Below are 19566 nucleotides of genomic sequence, written 5' to 3' on the forward strand. Positions count from 1 at the left end.
TGTGTTTCCGCCTGATCTTTGATCTCTATCTAATCCCTTAGTGCCCCTCCCTGGAGACAGCCATTCTCCGCAGGCGTTTGTGTATCCTTTGTAGAGATATTCCAGGCCTGCATAAGAATACAAACAGATACTGTAGCCAAATGGTAGCATTCTATACACACTGTCCTGGACCTCGGTCTTTTCACAAAACAATGTATCTTGGAGATTAGTCTGTATGGAGACATATAGTTCAGGGCTTCCCTGGTGGCGCAGTGGTTGAGACTCCTCCTGCCAATGCAGGGGACACGGGTTCGAGCCCTGGTCCGGGAAGATCCCACATGCAGCGGAGCAACTAAGCCCATGCGCCACAACTACGGAGCCTGAGCTCTAGAGCCCGCGAACCACAACTACTGAAGCCTGCATGCCTAGAGCCTGTGCTCCACAACAAGAGAAGCCACCGCAATGAAAAGCCCATACACCGCAATGAAGAGTAGACCCCGCTCACCGCAACTAGAGAAAGCCCACACGCAGCAACAAAGACCCAACACAGCACCACCCCAAAAAAGTAAATAAATAAATTTATATATATATAAAAAAAAGACATATAGTTCAATCTCATTTTCCCTTCTTTGCTGTAGAGTTTTCCATTGCATTGATATATTATAATTTACTAAACCAATTTCTCATTGATGGATATTAAAATTTTTTTCAGCCTTTGGGTACTACTTATAATGATATTTAAATGGCATAACTACGGTGAAGAGTATATGCATTTAAAATTTGATATGACCACATTGCCCTCCAAAAAGGTAACAATTTGTACTCCAACTAACAGTTCGCAAGAGTACTTGTTCCCCCCTAGGCACTTCAACACCATGAATGTCAAAAACTGCAGTAAACTCTTAATTAATTTTTTAATGAGAGTGGTAATTGAAAAGGCAGGCAGAGAGAGTATGCATAATAAAATATATAGAAAATTCCCAAATCACATTTGCACTGTTAACCCCTTTCCTCTTTATCATTCTTGCCTCTGAGACTTTTACGATGTGTTTAAATGACAGTTTTCTCCTTTCTGTTCTACGACTCACCTCCATAACATCTTTCAGCTTGAATGTGATATGAAATAACGTGCATGAAAATGCTTTAAAACTGCAAAGCTCTACAGATTTGTTGACGATTATATTAATGTTTGCTTTGTGCATACAAGTCCTGTATCTAAATGACATTCAACTAGGCTAAGTGTAATCATTGGGAAATCAAGTAAAAACAAAGAAGTTGAATTAAAAATCTTTGTTACAGATTTGAACTCTAATTTTTCAAGCCCAAAGGTCATCAGATGTTGAAGGAACCAGTTAGTAGAGGCTGGGGAATATTTCCCAGCTAGAAAAATGTATGTGGGTTCAGAGGTCCAGGGAACATATGTGAGGCAGCTAAGTCTGAAATACTGTATGTGAAACTCAGTGGAAGGCAATAAACATTAGAACTAATTTATTGGTCCAAAGGAACCCCCAGCATCTCATATACCAGAGAATGAAGAACTTCATGCAAGTGTTTTGCACATAAAAGAAATTCTGAACACTGAAGCTCTTAAAACTTCCTGATATGTTATACATAGTTTCCTGTTCTCTTAAACAGGAGGCACTGAATATAATGTAACTTTTCATTGATATTGAAGGATGGCCATTTTGAAGGTCTCTTATTATGGTATATGATGACATCTTTCAGCTTTCACGTTTTGGTTTTTCTGTGTTGTCTTTAACAGCAGGCTGTTAGTGGTCACTTCTCCCTTTCCTACTGCTGTCATTTTCATCTCTAATGTCCTCGTGTCATTTCTCCATCCTGCAGCTCAAACACAAAACAATCCATGAAACAACTTCCTACCGGCCTCCCCCAACCCCATCAGTCCTCAAAACCCACAACCCACAGCAAAGCACTACACCAGTTTTCTACATGAGGAGCCTCCTACCTGACATTTGGGAGGCATTCAATAAAGTTCCAGTGGTGAAACATCTAGCACTTGAATTCCTTTTATGAAAACTTCAGGAGAACTCAGCTTTGGTCCCCAGCCCAGCGATAACTAGCTATATGACTCCAGGCATGTCTTTTAAATTCTTTCATCTTCAGTCTTTTTAACTGTAGAATATGGAGAGCAGTCTATATATTTTCTTCAACTCTAGAATTCAATTGCTTTCCTCAAATTAGAAGTCTCCCTTACCCATAATTTCTTTTCATTCCTTCCCTGGTCAATCTTGGGAATTTCGCAGGGATGTTTGAAGCTGAAAAATCCTGAGAAAATCAAATTTTAATCAAGTTCACTCCAAATTAAAACCACACTGTGATATACTTTCACTCATCATTATATATAGGCAACAAATAAATAGATAGATAGGTAGATAGATAGATAGATAAATGTAAAAGAATTGAAAATTCAATGGTTGGCAAGGGAATGGCTATTTTCATATGCTGCCAGTGGGAATGTAAAATGGCTTAGCTCCTTCGGAAAAACAATTTATGCTAGCTACTAAAAATTTACAGGCACACAAGCCATGACCCAACAATTCTAATTCTCATGTCCATTTTAGAGGAAAACTTAAAAAATATGTTGTGTAAAGATGTAATTGGTGATAGTCTTTCTTTTTCTATTTGAAAAAAATTGAAAACAAATTAAATGACTTTCAGTAGGGGAGGGCCAATCAATTGATGATACAGTTATGTCATTGAGAACCTTGCAGCAATTTGTAAGACAAATGCAGATCTAAATCTATTCCAAGAACAGAGTTCTTACATGCAAGCCAGGAATTTATGGTCAGAATGAACTTTATGTTTTCCAGTACTTTGTCTTCGACTTCATTGGGCCCCAATTGCATCTTTTTGACAAGATCATCAAAATCTCAGTAAGTATATCATTGCTGGTGGGGGTGAGGGGAGGTGGAAGAGATTCTAGGCTTTGGGAACTCTCTAGGGCAGCTCTGTCTGTTTAGGGGTGAATAGATTCAGGAGTGTGAGTGTGGGTTGTTGAGTTTGAAACCAACAGGATAGAACTTGAAATAATCAGTGCAGAGGCATCTGGGAAGGAAAACAGTCTCAAGAAAGGTTCTATACTTGCTGGAAGCAAGTTGTAAGCTACCATCAAGCCATTGTGTAGCTTACTAATGTGGGAATGTGAAATATATATGTGAAGTATAAATGACATCTTAATAGATTGCCATTTTGAGTTGATTTCTTTCTTTTTATCAAGCAAATGTTAGTATTTCTCTCTTGGGGTGATAGCCACACTAATAATAATTAGTCACACCCCCCATTCCCCTCCTATTTGGTAATAAATAGAGAAATAGGAACAAGAAGCAGGAAGCAACCCAATATATCAATAATGCTGAGTCGGAAAATGTGATTTGGAGCAAGTGGTTGCCATTTGGAGTCTTAATAGTTGCCTCTGAGTGTAAACATCAGGACCTGCCCACGGGGAGTTGGGTCTGCTACGAAGAGCCTTCCTCAGCCCTGCCGGGTGATTTCCTGTCTCCACAGATCAAGTCTGAGGAGTAGAGATGGAGAGAGCTTCCTGGTCACACAGGTGCCTTACTAGGTTGGCCCACCATGTAGAGGGCAGGAATGAGAAGGAAAGTGCCCGTGTTGAAGCCGTATTAGTCCAAGTGAGGGTAGGGCAGGCCAACCGGGATCACTGCCAACTTCACACCACTCAGTAAAGGAACAGAGAGCTGTGGATGGCTCACTGCATCCATCTCACCAGTCTGAGAAATCTCTGCTTCTCCCATGAAGAGGACAGTGGGAGTGTGTATGCCTTAAAGTGGTGGGGATGGGCAGGGGGGTTGAAGGGTAGGTGCTCTCTTCCCAATAAATTCTGAAAGAACAGAATTCCTACTTTATGTGACAACGTAAGACGTGTGGAGAATGAGGAAATGTTTTGAACAGTGACACCAACCCTGATCAGAGTTATGAAGATGGCAAAACTTGTCTTGAAGACTTCCTTGCCTGTCATTATCACCCACTCGATCTCTATTATATAAATTATATTATATTATATTACATTACATTATATGTATGCATATGATATATAAGTCGTACATTAAAGCTTAGGTAATAGTGGAATCATGATATTCTCTTTCCCGCGGGTACTTGAAGAATGTGACTCTTGAGGAATGAAAAGTCACTAGGAGCCAAACATTCTTCACACGTGAATTTCAGGCGTGATGACAGGTGGTGAGAAGATATTTCAGGACCTGGGACATTGCCCAGGGTGTCTTAGTACATCACTCAGGCAACCACCTGTTTGTGGGATCGGCTTTATAACAGGCTCCTAGGGGACTGTCTAGAGTGCAGATGAATAGTTAATAGCTAGGGTTTTTTAAAAATTAATTAATTTATTTATTTTTGGCTGCGTTGGGTCTTTGTTGCTGCGTGTGGGGTTTCTCTAGTTGCAGCGAGCGGGGGCTACTCTTCGTTGAGGTGCGCGGGCTTCTCATCGCGGTGGGTTCTCTTGCTGCAGAGCACAGGCTCTAGGTGCGTGTGCTTCAGTAGTTGTGGCATGTGGGCTCAGTAGTTGTGGCTCGCAGGCTCTGGAGCGCAGGCTCAGTAGCTGTGGAGTATGGGATTAGTTGCTCCGCGGCATGTGGGATCTTCCTGGACCAGGGATGGAACCCACGTCCCCTGCATTGGTAGGAGGATTCTTAACCACTGCGCCACCAGGGAAGTCCAATAGCTAGGTTTTATATGGCATCATAGACAAGCGTCATGACTCTCTGCAGGGCAAGTGGATTTTTAGCAGAGGATCAAAGCTGGTATTGCCTATCTCTGTTCTTCTCACTTGGAAGAAAAGAATACTTTGGTCTCCCTAAAAGACACTTGGGGATAGAGACTGAAGATTTTAAAGGGAAAACTACCCTTGAAAAGGGAGTGTTTAATATAAGTTTTCTGTTAGTCCATGAACCAAAAGTTAGCATGTCCAGAAAAAATTCCATGTGGGAGAAGGGGTCCAGTGCTGCAAGCAAATGCTGCTGGGACAGCCAGGCTGTAGCAGACCCTGGTGATGCCGAAGACCATCTTCCCTTGACAGTGGCCCCAGGCATGCAGGGCCCCCTTCTGTCTGTGTGTGAGAGGCCCTTGTTCTTGTAACTTGATGCTTGACCACACCAGCGCTGCCTGGTGCTCACACTGGGTGGGTGATTTGAGGAGGCCTCCTGTTATTTCAAGATCCATCTGGGGCTCTGGCTCATTATGCCCATAGGGACCGAGATGCCTTTGATCTGAGAAGAGAGCTTGAGTTAGGCTCGTGTTCTTGCTCAGGGCTTTGGGAAGCTGCAGTAGCAACTCTAAGCATGAGGGGTTTGAGGTGAGTTTTGTGCCCATGGACTTAAATAGCTCCTCAACTGAAGCCAAACTGTCCTTACTTCCCCTTTGTTCTCTAACACCCTCGCAAACTTTGGACAAGGGAGGAAGAGTGGGAAAGGAGCTGGGAAGGGCTCTCATTTTCTTCATTTTTTGAAATCAATTGAATTTATTGTTTCTTACTGCCTCTTTCAAAAGGATCGGTTCAGAAGCTACAAAAGTCTCTCACTCATCCGTCATTCAATTAGTCAATCACTCATTAACTCACTGAATGTTTACTGAGTGTTTATTATGAACAAGGCCATGTGGTGGGTAGAAGAAGGTAGGAAACTGTACTTGAATCAAGGAACTCATAGAATTTTACAGTTAGAAGGAAGCCTCAGAGACCATCTAGTCCAACTTCCAGCTGGCGTAGGAATCCCTCTCCACCACCTCCATGACACATGACATGGGGTTCTTGGGCACTACTTGATTATATCCAGAGATGGGGAGGTCACTACTTCTAGAGTAGCCCATTCCATTGCTGGGAAGTTCTGTTATAAAAATTGCCTTTACAGTGAGCTGAAATCTCTCTTCCTGTAGCTTGGGAACCACACAGGGATCCTACTCCCTCTTCTAGATGGCAGTATTTTCAAGTGTTGAAGACACTTGAGTTACCATTGCTCTTCTTCCACACTCTCAATTTTCTCTTTTCTGGGTTAAAAGTTAAACTACTCCTGATTCTTCAGCAATTTTTCATGCAATGTGACTTCTGGACCCAGGCCCAGCTCTCCCAGCTTCCTTTAGAACTTCCTAATCTTAATAGCATTAACATAAAAATGTGCTACTGTAACCAGCCAGGCACTCTACTGACTTCTAATCAGACAAAATATTGAGGATGACAGCCTCCTTTGTTCTGACTACTGTACACGTCCAAAACTTCTCAAGGCAATAAGGATGAGTTCTCTGAGAAAGTTGTGAGCAAAGTGTGGGATTTTAGGAGAGAAAGGGAATACTTTCATTTGCGGAGGATCAGGGAGGGCTGCTTGGAGGAGGCAGCATTTGCTCTAGGCATTTAAAGATGGATAGCATTTCAAAAGGCAGAGATGGGTTTGAAGAGTGGGCTGCCCTAGAGTTCATTTTGGCTACAAACAAACAAACAAACAGACAAACAAGCAAAAAACACGTTTTAGGCAGTGAGATTTGATAGGTGTCCTTCAATAGAAAATTAGCTGAAATCCTGCTAGGAGATGAGGTACAGCTGCGATACTTTGGACGCCCTGTACAGCCAGCCCTGAGGTTTGATAACCAAATGTCACTGTGCTCCAGATAAGTGTGAAGGCCAGACAAGGTTCAAGGCCTAGAATCCTCTTTGAATGGGTTTGTCATGAACCCATTTCACAGATTTATCCTCAAAGAGAAATCTAGTGTTGCTGGACTCACCGCTCCATCTCTCCCCAGGTCTTTCACCACAAGCTGATAGGAGGTGTACTGATCGGCTCCTTCAAAGTGGACCTGGGGACCGTGTACAGCCAACCTGGTGAGAAAGCATTGCCTCCCAATCTCTCTCTGTTACTCTTCTCTTACTGTGACACCTGAAGGTCAGTTAGTTTATGCGTTCTTCCATGTATCCATTTATTCAATAACACTGAGCACCAGTTTTACAAAGTGGAGCAAGACATGGCTCTTTTACTCAAAGTTCACAATCTAATGATAAAAATATCTTATATGTTCATACGTCTGAGCAGTTTAAAAATTTTTTTTCACAAATTCTGTCCAATTTACTGCTGCGAGACACAAGAAGGAAAGTTGGAAGGGTGTAGAAGTTAAGAATATGGACTCTGGGGCCAGATTGCCTGGCTTCAAATTCCACTCTGCTGTTTCCTAGCTGTGCAACCCTGGGTTAATAACTTGACTTCTCTGTGCTGCAGTTTCCTCATCTGTAAAAATGGGGATAAATAGCACCTCCTTATAGGGTTGTTGGAGGATTAAGTGAATATATACGTAAGTGGATATATGCATAAGAATATATACGTAAGCACTTTATAGGATCTAGCACAGAATAATGACTGTGACATGCCATATGTGGGTTTGCTGTAATTATTATTATCCCTGATTTGTCAGAGGAGCTAGGTAGTTTGTCCAAGGTCAAGAGCTAATAAGTAACAGAACCAACAACACACATAGATCTTCTCATGAAAGGCCCCTTCTCTTCAACAGTGATTCCAACTCACATGACCCCAAGGGGGCCAGGCAGTGAGCATCGCTGAGTGCAGTGGGCTGGGTTTAATGCAGTCAGGGGTGACGGAGGCTATGGGAAATGGGGGGCGGGGCTCACAACCCCTGTGGAAGGAGTAGGATCTACTCAGCTCCTTACCACCTACAGTCGTGTGGAAATGTGGGCTCCGTGTGGCCAGATCTAACAGTTTTTAAAAAGATAAGCCTGAAGTCTAGATTTTGTAAGAGTTTTGAAGTTTGGGCTCACCATGTAGGTCAAACAAAAAGATCCATGAGCAGCATTTATGGCCTGTGAAATCATGTGTGGCTTCTATACTGCATTAATGTCCTCCTCTCCGGTCAAAGCTAGACTCCCGTCCAGGCAATTTCCACTACGTTGAAGGCTTCCCAAATCCCTGTGGCAGTTTGGAAAAAAAGATGGAGAAGTGGGTAGGAAGAGAGGAGAGGAGGGAAAGGAGGAGAGAGAGGCAGCACGAGACTTGGAAAGAACTGTGATGAGCTGGCCCCTCCTGGGGAGTAGAGGGTGGGGAGGCTTTGGGTTGGAAGAGAAATGGGTGGAGCGTCGCGGTGCATCAGTGCCGGATATCTGAGCTGTCAGGACGTTTTGCAGGTCATCAGTTCTCTGACAAGTGGGCCCTGCTCATGGACCCTGGCAACATCAGGACTGGCACGAAGGGGTACCTGAAGTGTGACATCAGCGTGACTGGGAAAGGAGATGTCTTAAAGCGCAATCCCAAAACCTCTGATGCCAAGGAGCAAATAGAAAAGTGAGACAGGTCCATCGAGGACCATGCAAGAGAAATGATATGTCCCAATTTCCATGTCTCTTTCTTCTCCCTTTCCTTACGGGTTCACGAGAACTTCCAAGTTCAAGGCCTGTCCACTGGGGATTCTGCTCTATCAGAGGCACCACGATGTGTCTTATCAAAGGCGTCACTATCCTTTGGGAGGTCAGCTTCTAGGACAAGAACAGCCTGTCTTCCTGTAATAACCCATAATAAATAAGCTATTCCTGAGCCTATCCTATTAATCTGAGTTTAGTTGATTTTTCTTTGAAGGAAGAATAATTTCAGCCACTAGCTTGTAAAATGGGAAGACTTTATGCGCCTCTTTTAAGTGTTTATTCTTTAATTCCAGGACCTGAACGAGTTTGCATTCACTCTATTTTTTTTAAATTAATTTTTATTGGAGTACTGCATTCACTCTATTCATACCCTGTGCTGTCATTTACACTAGAAAGAAAACTCATTTTAGTGATGAATCCTATCTTTTCAGATTTTTCTCCTGTATCAGAATTCTTTCTGCCTCCAAATTGCCTCTACCTTTTCTCTCTACTCTTTCAAGTGAGAAAGCTTTTTTATGTCTTATTTTTGTCCCCCCCAAGGAACCTTTTGATCCCACAAGGGTTTCCATCAGAGAGACCCTGGGCCAGATTCTACGTGAGACTCTACAAAGCCGAGGGGTTGCCCAAAATGAACTCCAGCATCATGGCGAACATCACCAAAGCATTTGTGGGTGACAGTAAGGACCTCGTGGATCCCTTTGTGGAGGTCTCCTTTGCTGGGCAGACGGTGAGGAAGGGTCATCACCAATCCTGGCAGACCTGGACTGGAATCCTGTTCTTCACCCAGGACACTGCTGGTCAAATGACATTAAGTTAAATTCAAAATTAGGAAGTGCCCAGAGAGAGGACGCCTGTCACAAAAAGGCTTTACATCACATGGCAGGAAAATAGTGGAGGGTCACCCACTCCCTCACCATTGGAGCTCGTGGAGAGAAGTGAGGGGGGGATCACAGTTCAGCACCCAGGCAGGCAGGCCTCCTTCCTCACCTCTGGCTGCTTCTCTGAGCTGTTGCCCAGTCCCCAGTCCCCAGAGGATTCCCACCTCCCTTTCAATCTGCTCTACAATCTACCCAGCTAGTCCTTGTCCTGTGTAAGCCTGGACATCTCTGTTCCCAGCTGTTCCTTGCTCAAGAGCCATTGGAAGTGCTAGGGCCTGGGCACATGGTCAGAGCTTAATCCTGGTTGGCTGGACTTGGAAGCTTCAGCTGACACACATGTTGTCTCCACCCGGCCCCTCCCCTTGGCAGGGTGAACCTTGGACTATTTCTATCTTGGACCCCATTGGCATATATAGGACATATATAACCCCCATATAGGACACCACCTCCATTGTATGACGAGGAAACTGAGGTCCAGACTAGGGAAGGGATTTGCACCAGGTCCAACTTTTATAAAACATGAAGTCAGGCTCTAACTATATCTGCTGCATTCCTGGAGATGCATGGAACTCCTTCATAACACAGGTGTCAATTTCACCCCAACCCAGTGGATGATGAGAACTTCCTGAGGGCAGGACCTGTGACAACTCACCTTTGTCTCAGATGCCCAGCACAGTGTCTGGCACAGAATAGAACATCAATAATGTTCATGGAGTGTAACTGATTTTCATGGGTGTCGGTGAAAGCAGGTTCATTATTTTTGGCAACTCACTTTATATTTCCAGCTGGTGTGAAGAGTTTTCTTTAGTCGGTCAAGGGCCTCTTTCATTTCCTTCTGTGGCTCACATTTTCCTGGCTTTGTTTTTAGGGGCGAACCACGGTGCAGAAGAACTGTGCCGATCCTGTGTGGCACGAACAGGTGGTCTTCAAGGAAATGTTCCCTCCCTTGTGTCGGAGGGTGAAAATCCAGGTATGGGATGAAGGCAGCATGAATGATATAGTGCTGGCAACCCATTTCATCGACTTGAAGAAAATCTCCAATGAACAGGATGGAGATAAAGGTAAGGTCTCACATGTCTGACTTGGAGATAGGGTCTCCAAATGATTGATTTAGAGCCTTCATCTTCAAAAAGAGAGGGTTGGAGCAGGCAATGTCTTAGGCACCTTCTGTGGCTTGGGTTGGTTCAGGGTGGTGAACAGAGCCAGACTCTGGGAACCACGAGGCTTGTTCCCTGTCCCATGTCTTCCAGGAACATTGCTGTGTGTCCTTGAGGAAGTCACTCCCTCTCTCTGGGCCTTAGGTTTCTTAATTGAAAAATGAAGAGTTTAGATTAGATAAGAGGTTGGCAAACTGTGATCCATGGACCACATCTGGACTACCACGTATTTTTGTATGGCTCACAAGCTAAGAATGGTTTTTACGTGTTTATTTATTTATTTTAAAAAATTAATTAATTTATTTATTTTCACTTTTGGCTGCGTTGGGTCTTCGTTGCTGCGCGCGGTCTTTCTCTGGTTGCGGCGAGCAGAGGCTACTCTTTGTTGCGGTGCACGGGCTTCTCATTGCGGTGGCTTCTCTTGCTGCGGAGCGCGGGCTCTAGGCGTGCGGGCTTCAGTAGTTGTGACACGTGGGCTCAGTAGTTGTGGCTCGCGGGCTCTAGAGTGCAGGCTCTGTAGTTGTGGCGCACGGGCTTACTTGCTCCATGGCATGTGGGACGTTCCCAGACCAGGGCTCGAACCCGTGTCTCCTGCATTGGCAGGCAGATTCTTAACCCCTGCGCCACCAGGGAAGTCCTGGTTTTTACGTGTTTAAATGGTCCAAAAAATATGGTGCCCTCAACTCACAATGGGAACTCAAGAGCATGAGTATTTCAGGGAGGTCCTGCTGACTCTGCACTCAGAGAGCCAGGGCCAGAATAGAGAGTCCAGCTAATCCACTGAGTCAGGCAAAGGAGCTTTCACCCAAGATAAAGCTCTTTATTTATAAAACCTAAATTCATAGCTGATAATTCTCTAAATACCCCAATCTACCTTCCCTTTTTAAAATCCCAATGCAGTCTTCCTCTGCACTACAAATTTGCATTGATCAATGTATATATTTGTGTATATGTGTGTATGTTTGTGTGTATATATATATATATATATGTATACATATATATATACACATACACATTATACTGAAGGCTTGGCTTAAGCAGAGAGCGAGATGTACACATTTTTGTGCCCTGCACAGAGTGACACCATAGAAGGGCCTTAATAAATATCAACTGTTTAAATATTCATGATGTGGGAGGATTTGCCACAGGATTTCTTTATGCAGAAAGCACACTCTGTCCACCTACAGGATTTCTCAGCCAGACATAAACATGTTACCCACAGACTTCCCTGGTGGCACAGTGGTTAAGTATCCACCTGCCAATGCAGGGGACATGGGTTCGAGCCCTGTTCCGGGTAGATTCACATGTCGCGGAGCAGCTAAGCCTGCGAGCCACAACTACTGAGCCTGCGTGCTGCAACTACTGAAGCCCATGCACCTAGAGCCCGTGCTCCGCAACAAGAGAAGCCACTGCAATGAGAAGCACGCGCACCACAACGAAGAGTAGCCCTCGCTCGCCGCAACCAGAGAAAGCCTGCGCGCAGCAAAGAAGACCCAATGCAGCCAAAAATAAATAAATTTAAAAAAAAGACACAACACGTTACCCACAACTTTTCAGAAACATCTTGATGGGTTCAGGGAGATGTATAACAATGGTTTAAAAAGTAGACATCGGGGGCCATGGGAGGGGGACGGAGGGGGGAATGGAGAGAGGAAGTTTTCAGGCATAAAACTATTGATAACAATAATGCATACGGAAACTTTTCCTCGTCAAAAAGCGGGGGGATTGTTAAGCAAATTATGATATGTATACTTATTAAGAGTAATGGCTAATATTCTAGACATCTCTTAAAGACTTGTGTGAAGCACTTAATATTATCTCTTTTAATCCTGATAGGTGAGATAGGTACTTTTATCACCCCCATTTTACAGTTGAGGAAACCGTGGCATTGGGAAGTTTAAAAACTTCCACAGCTTGAAAATGGCAGACCTGAGAGTTGAGATTTGAACCCAGGCAGTCAAGCTCAGGACCACCATGCTATATACTGCCTGTCAAAATGGAATATTCTGTTGTCAAAGAGATGTTTGCATAGACACTGTATATTTTCCCAGGTGCTCTGTATTAAGAAGGGAAACTACTTATGCTAAGAGTAAGTTAATTAAGATCACCAGGTCTTTTCAGTTCTACATTTAGAACATATCTCAGAATATTTACTTCTCTCAATCTCCACTACCATCGCCCTGGTCCAAGCCAGCCCTGTCTTCAGGGTTTTTTTTTAATATAAATTTTTAAAAATTTATTTATTTTATTTATTTATGGCTGTGTTGGGTCTTCGTTGCTGTGCACGAGGTTTGTCTAGTTGCGGTGAGCAGGGGCTACTCTTCATTGCGGTGCGTGGGCTTCTCATTGTGGTGGCTTCTCTTGTTGCTGAGCAGGGGCTCTAGGCGCAGGGGCTTCAGTAGTTGTGGCTCGCGGGCTCTAGAGCGCAGGCTCAGTAGTTGTGGTGCACGGGCTTAGTTGCTCCACAGCATGTGGGATCTTCCCGGACCAGGGCTCGAACCCGTGTCCCCTGCATTGGCAGGCAGATTTTTAACCACTGCGCCACCAGGGAAGCCCATGTCTTAAGTTTTGATGAAGTAGTGCTTGAACCAGTGTGCCCACATCCATTCTTTTTTTTTTTTTAATTTTTATTTATTTATTCATTTATTTATTTACTTATTTATTTCTATTTTAGGGGAAAAGCTAAAGTCTTGACAAAAACATGGTACTAAAACAGGAAACTAAACAAATGCAAAACAAAACACAAAACAAAACGAAATCAAACCAGCATGGACTTCTGTTTCCACCTAAGGAAGATAACTGATTCGGGACTTGCCCTAGCACTATATTTAGCTGATTTTTAACTTTTTTTTTTTTTTTTTCAAATGAAAGGAGAAACTCAAGTTGAAGAATTTTTTTTTTTTAATTTTTATTATTTATTTATTTTTGGCTATGTTGGGTCTTCGTTTCTGTGCGAGGGCTTTCTCCAGTTGCGGAGAGCAGGGGCCACTCTTCATCGTGGTGCGCGAGCCTCTCACTGTCGCGGCCTCTCATTGCGGAGCACAGGCTCCAGACGCGCAGGCTCAGTAGTTGTGGCTCACGGGCCTAGTTGCTCCGCTGCATGTGGGATCTTCCCAGACCAGGGCTCGAACCCGTGTTCCCTGCATTGGCAGGCAGATTCTCAACCACTGCGCCACCAGGGAAGCCCTAACTTTTTATTTTGTATCGGAGTGTAGTTAATTAACAATGTTGGGTTAGTTTCAGGTGTACTACAAAGTGATTCAGTTATACATATACATGTACCTATTCTTTTTCAAATTCTTTTCCCATTTAGGTTGTTACATGGTATTGAGCAGCGTTCCCTGTGTGATACAGTAGGTCCTTGTTGGTTACCCATTTTATATACAGCAGCCCACATCCGTTCTTAGAACCCGTCACATAGCAAACAGGGTGATCTTAAAAACACACAACCGGTTAGGACTCATCTTTGCTTAAACTCCTCTAAAATATTCCCATAATTTCTAGGATAAAGTCCAAAATCCTTATCAAGCCTCCTGAGACCCGCTCACCTCTCCAAACTCTTCTCACCCTCTCACTCTCTGGACTCCAGCCACATTGGCTTTCTCTTCCAGTTCCTTCTATCTCCAAGCCCCTTTCCAACTGCCATGTGCTCGTCCCTCTGCCCAGAATTCTCTCTCCTCTCTCTCTGCCTAACTCCTCTCTCCACGTCACACCAGCCTGTTTTTTGTCCTTGCTGCCCGAGATATATCTCCTTCATAGCATTTGTAATGTGATGTGAATATTTATTTGTTTAATGTTTGTATCTGCTTTATTCTCTACTGGGCTCTGTGTTTTGTATCTAGCATGATGCCTGGCACATGTTAGGAGTCAATAAACGTTTGATCAATGAGTGAACAGATGAGGATGCAAGTTGGCATTCATAGTCTTACTACGATTGTAGACAAGCGTAGACATGCATGGGAGAAAGACTAGAAAGGATTATAGCAAAATGGTGGTTGTGGCTTTTGGTGATGGGATATTCTTTTTTTAATTAATTAATTAATTAATTTTTGGGGGGCCGCATTGGGTCTTTGTTGCTGTGCGCGGGCTTTCTCTAGTTGTGGCAAGCGAGGGCTACTCTTTGTTGCGGTGCACAGGCTTCTCACTGCGGTGGCTTCTCTTGTTGCAGAGCACTGGCTCTAGGCACACGGGCTTCAGTAGTTGAGGCACGTGGGCTTCAGTAGTTGTGGCATGCGGGCTCAGTAGTTGTGGCTCGCGGGCTCTAGAGCACAGGCTCAGTAGTTGTGGCGCACGGGCTTAGTTGCTCCGCTGCATGTGGGATCTTCCCGGACCAGGGATTGAACCACTGTGCCACCAAGGAAGTCCGGGATATTCTTTTTGGTTTTGTTTTGTTTTGTTTTTTGGCCACGCCCAAAACTTGCAGGATCTCAGTTTCCCAACCAGGGATTGAACCTGGGCCATGGCAGTGAAAGCCCAGAATCCTAACCACTAGGCCACCAGGGAACTCCCCGTGACGGGATATTCTGTAAATATTTTCTCTTGTCTTTTCTTTATATTTTACATTTCTAAATGAATGTGCCCAATTTTCATAAAGCAAAAAATAGCCAGCTTGAAAGCATAACTAGGCAACTAAAGCTTGGTATCTTTACAGGCTTTCTACCCACATTTGGACCTGCCTGGATCAACCTGTATGGCTCACCCAGGAACCAAAGTCTGATGGATGACTACCAGGAATTGAATGAAGGTTTCGGAGAAGGCGTGTCATTCAGGGGCAGAATTCTGGTAGAGATTGCTGTGGAGATCCTCTCGGGAGGGGCACAGGAGTTTAAATTCTCCAAGGCACCCAAGGAGCTCAAGCTGTCTTCAAAGGACAAAGACTCCAAATCTTCCAAAGGCTCAAGTAAAGATAAGGGTGACAAAACTGATGATGGAAAAGCCCAGCAGGCTTCAGACAAAACCAACTCAACAGAGGTCGAGGTGGAGCCTTTCGATGTGCCCCTGGAGGTAGGTCTGAGCACTGCTCCACCGTGTCTGTGATTTGAGCCCAGAGCAGGGACAACACCTGCCACAGGCTTCCAAAGACCCGCAGAGGTGACACTGCCCCTGCAAAACATGTGTTGGCTCAGCCCTGTATTCCGGGGCTGGTCCTCTGCCTCTTCCTGCTCACATCACAGCCATCTGCTCACGATACATTCCATCCGCGTCCCCCCCAAATACAGATTCCCATGGCAACCAAAGTAAAAGAGAAATAAAAGTGCTCTGGGGGAGCTGGTGGGAGTGGGTGGTGGGGTGATGGGCTGCAGTCTATCCGTGGCCTAATTTTGTTTAGTTTTGTGAGCTTAGCGTACGCCCTGGATGTGAGATAATGTGGGATGAGGGAGGAAGAGGAGGAAGAGTGGGTGACAAGCTGTGGGATGAAAGAAATTGAGAAACCTATTCTCCTGCCCTGATGGCTGTGGGGAAATCACAACTGGAAGGAATGGTTATCTTTGCTTGTGATTCAACATAATGCACAGCAGCATCTTTTAGCCCAGTTCTGTGTTATGGTAGAGAGATCTGGGGCTCCAAGAGGAATACAAACCATGAATATCCTCTCAATTGTTTAGTTCAGCAATAGTACTTTGTAGTTGCAAATGAAAGAATTTTATGTTTTGGTGGGTAGATTATAGCTTGGATGATTCTGCCTCTGGGAGTGTGTTTCTCAGGTCGTCCAGGCAATAATTTCAGATGGGGAAGGGAGGTAATGGCCAGTCTCCCTGAGCTGTCCATTCCTAGTAGAGACTAGACAGATGGAAGGATTTTTAGTATGTCGGTCACCTTAGCTTTGGAAGAGCCACTTAATTTTACTGCTGGGAGCTAATAAATCTTAAGAAACAGTGTGGGGGAGAGGTTGTAGCTCAGGGTTGGAAATCTTGGGGATTGGTCCTATTCATGGCTCTGATACTAACACCTCTCCGTGTTTCAGTTTACTCATCAACAAAATGGGGTGGTAATGGTCCCTCTGTCGTAGGCACCTCCTGGAGTGAATGAGGGAATAGTTGTAAAATGGTCCGCAGAGTTCTTAGCACATCCATGGTGAGCAGGCAATACCTTGGCTGTTGCTGTAGTTACCAGTGTGTTTCTATGGTTTACTCCCACCAACAGGGGAAGGTTATTCAGAGCTCTCCACCCTGCTTGACTTTTTTTGGACTTTGCCAAAAATTGTGGGTAGGTTGCTTAGTGGCCACCTAAACTGATATCCCCTGTATCTGTCCCTGTTGAGACCAACCATTCTTTTCTAAACAGAGATTGCAAAGTGGAAAGGGGCTAGTTGAAGATTTCTTTAACCTGTCAATATCTTCAAGATATTTTGCTGAGGCCATCTGAAAAAGTAAAGTCTAGCAGAAAGCCAGGGTGACTGGGAACTTATGTGGGGTAGAGCGTCCATTTTTCTACAAGGCCAGGGGGCCATCTTGGCTATTGCGTGGTACGAGAGGGCAAAATTCAGACCCTTATTTCATTCAAACCCTTATTTCTCCTCCCTCCTCTCTTAATCTTGGCTTCTGGTTTGCGGTCAGTTCCTTGCTGTGTTTATTAGTTATCTATTGCTGTATAACAAATTACCCCCAACTTTAGCAGCACAAAATAAACAAATGTTTATTTCCTCTGTGGGTGAGGAACTTGGGAATACCTTAGCTTGGTGGGTCTGGCTCAGAATCTCTCATGAGGTTCCCATTTAGATGTTGGTAGGGGCAGCAGTTATCTGAAGGCTTGACTCAAGCTGTAGGATCTAATTCCAACGTGGCGCACTCACATGGCTGTGGGCAGGAGGCCTCAGTTCCTCATTACACGGACCCTTCCATAGGCTGCTTGAGTGTCATCATGGAAGATGACTTCCCCCAGAGTGGGTGATCCAAGAGAGAGCAAGGCAGAAACTGCTGTCTTTTATGACCAAATCCATGGAAGGCACACCCTGACATTTAGGCCACATTCTAATTGTTAGAAATGAGCAGCAAGTCCAGGCCATGCTGAAAGGGGTGGGGCAGGGAATTAGTCTTCACCTTTTAAGGCGAAGATTTTCCAAGAATTTGTGTACATATTTTAAAACCACCACACTGGGCTTCTACCTTTCTCAGAGCCTCAACAGCTCAGAGTTCACCCTTACCAACATGGTAACATCCTTTTTTTGCAGCATCTTCTTCTTTTTTAGCTCTCCAGGGTCCTCCAGCTCTAATCTCCTTTGCTGCAGCCTTACTCTCATTGCATATCTGGACAAATGAAATCCCATGTTGCTGGCTTTCAAAACTCACCCTCATCACCACCATCAAAGCTTTTCTCCCTTAGGTCAAACTTTGTATTCATTTTTAAATCCTCAACATTGGAAGGAATAAAAATAGAGTCTGACTCCATGAAATTTATGGTTATAGAAAGGGAGATAAGACATACAAAATAAATATACAGGAAGTGGAAAGTGATAAGTGCGATAAGTAGGGACAGAGAAAGTGCTATTATTTCCTGGAGTGAGTGCAGTATAATGATTAAAATGTTGGGCTCCCAAGTAAGACAGCTGGGTTTAAGATGTGGCAGTATGGTGCAGTGGTTACTGCCCCAGCCTCTGGACAAACATTCCCTCTGTTTGAATCTTTGAGCAAGTGACATAAGCTCCTTAGGTTTATTTCCAATAATAACCTCTACTTCATCGGCTCACAGTGAGGATTTAATGAATTAATACAACAAAGTGCTTATTAGAACAGAGCCTGGCACATAGTAAGTGCTCAATAAATATTAGTCATGTTTAGCAACTTTGGACAGATATCTTAATCTTTCATGGAATTGCAGTGTCTTCATCTTTAAATGGGTATAATAGAAAGATCCCCCTCCTAGGATAGTTATGAGAATTACATGAGGTAATGTAGGTAAAATTCTTAATACCACATCTGACACATAGTAAGAGTTCTGTAAACATTACCATCATCATTTTTCTAACTCAGGGAGTCAATGGATGCTTCCAGAAGAAGAGGCATTTGGGTTGGACCTTGAAGGGTGGGTGGGATTAAGACATGAATTATAGTTGAAGTATAGTCACCATATACTTATGGTGACTGCCACTTGCAGCATTGATATGAGTAGGCTTTATAATAGGTATTGCACATGGATGATCTCATTTCTTCCCCGTGTAGGTCCTACTATGATGTTTATTTCACAGACAAGGAAAATGACACCCAGACAATGGACACAGCTTGCCCAAAGTCAACAGCTAGGAAGTAGCAGAGTTGGGATTTGAAGAGGGGATTGCCTGGCCTTGGAACCTGCTGTCCCTCTTCCAGGCTCTATGGCCTCCATTCCTTTCAGGTCTCTGAGCGGTTTTTAACCTCCTCCCAGATAGTAAACTTGGCCCCAGGAAGGCGCGATAAGGGGCTGGCTTACAGCCAAGGGACACAGTGGTGGCAGGTGGGAGTGGTGTGTGCTCTGTGACTAAGAGCCAGCACTGGGTCCCCACCCTGTCCCACACTTTCTGGTCAATAGAAACATTTCCTGCTGATGGCAACAGCACAGGAGGCTCGTGTGTGAAGGAAGGGTCTCAAAAAAGAGAGAGGAACAGAGGTCAGGGCTCTTGATTGAAGGGAGCTCTTAATCTATGAAGCCACGACTGCTTTATTTCCTTAAATGAACCGTATTGCTTTTTCTGTTGAGTTTAATAAGTCCAAGGGTAAAACCAGAAAGCACAGACTATAAATCCAGCTCATTCAGCCTCTTCGTTCAGAAATGTGATGCTGTGTCATGTGGTGTCCCAGCTACACATGCTCCTTGAATGATCAACCTCCTAGAAAGATACGTATACCAAGCTGATCTTTAAAATAAAAGGAAATTTGATTGTCAGGTGCCATTCCAGGCTGACACCAAGACTCAAGTTTCTATAAATTACCTTGGACGGGGTTGGCATCACTAATTCAGCTTCCTCCTGCTAAAAAAAAGAGCCAGCCCTGTCTAATGTATTTTTTTCTTTCTATAGATTGTACCAGAAAAACAAGAGGAATTTTTACTCTTTGGAGCATTTTTTGAAGCTACCATGATTGACCGGAGGATTGGAGATAAACCCATTAGCTTTGAAGTTTCTATTGGTAAGTGCAGACAAGCACGGTGCCTGGCACATGGCATGAACTTTATA

General features: G+C 44.1%; 1 protein-coding gene across 1 annotated transcript in view; it reads left to right on the top strand.

Annotated features, from left to right (window-relative positions):
* FER1L6 (fer-1 like family member 6) overlaps positions 1-19566 on the top strand; it is a 116183-nt gene that overhangs the window by 8902 nt on the left and 87715 nt on the right. The window contains exons 5-11 of the mRNA XM_061171617.1: positions 2811-2873; positions 6763-6841; positions 8150-8306; positions 8924-9110; positions 10130-10322; positions 15070-15422; positions 19411-19519. Of these exons, the coding sequence (XP_061027600.1) occupies positions 2811-2873; positions 6763-6841; positions 8150-8306; positions 8924-9110; positions 10130-10322; positions 15070-15422; positions 19411-19519 (1141 nt within the window). The remainder of the gene's footprint in view (positions 1-2810; positions 2874-6762; positions 6842-8149; positions 8307-8923; positions 9111-10129; positions 10323-15069; positions 15423-19410; positions 19520-19566) is intronic.

Source organism: Eubalaena glacialis, chromosome 17, assembly GCF_028564815.1.
Source record: "Eubalaena glacialis isolate mEubGla1 chromosome 17, mEubGla1.1.hap2.+ XY, whole genome shotgun sequence".
NCBI classification, from domain to species: domain Eukaryota; kingdom Metazoa; phylum Chordata; class Mammalia; order Artiodactyla; family Balaenidae; genus Eubalaena; species Eubalaena glacialis.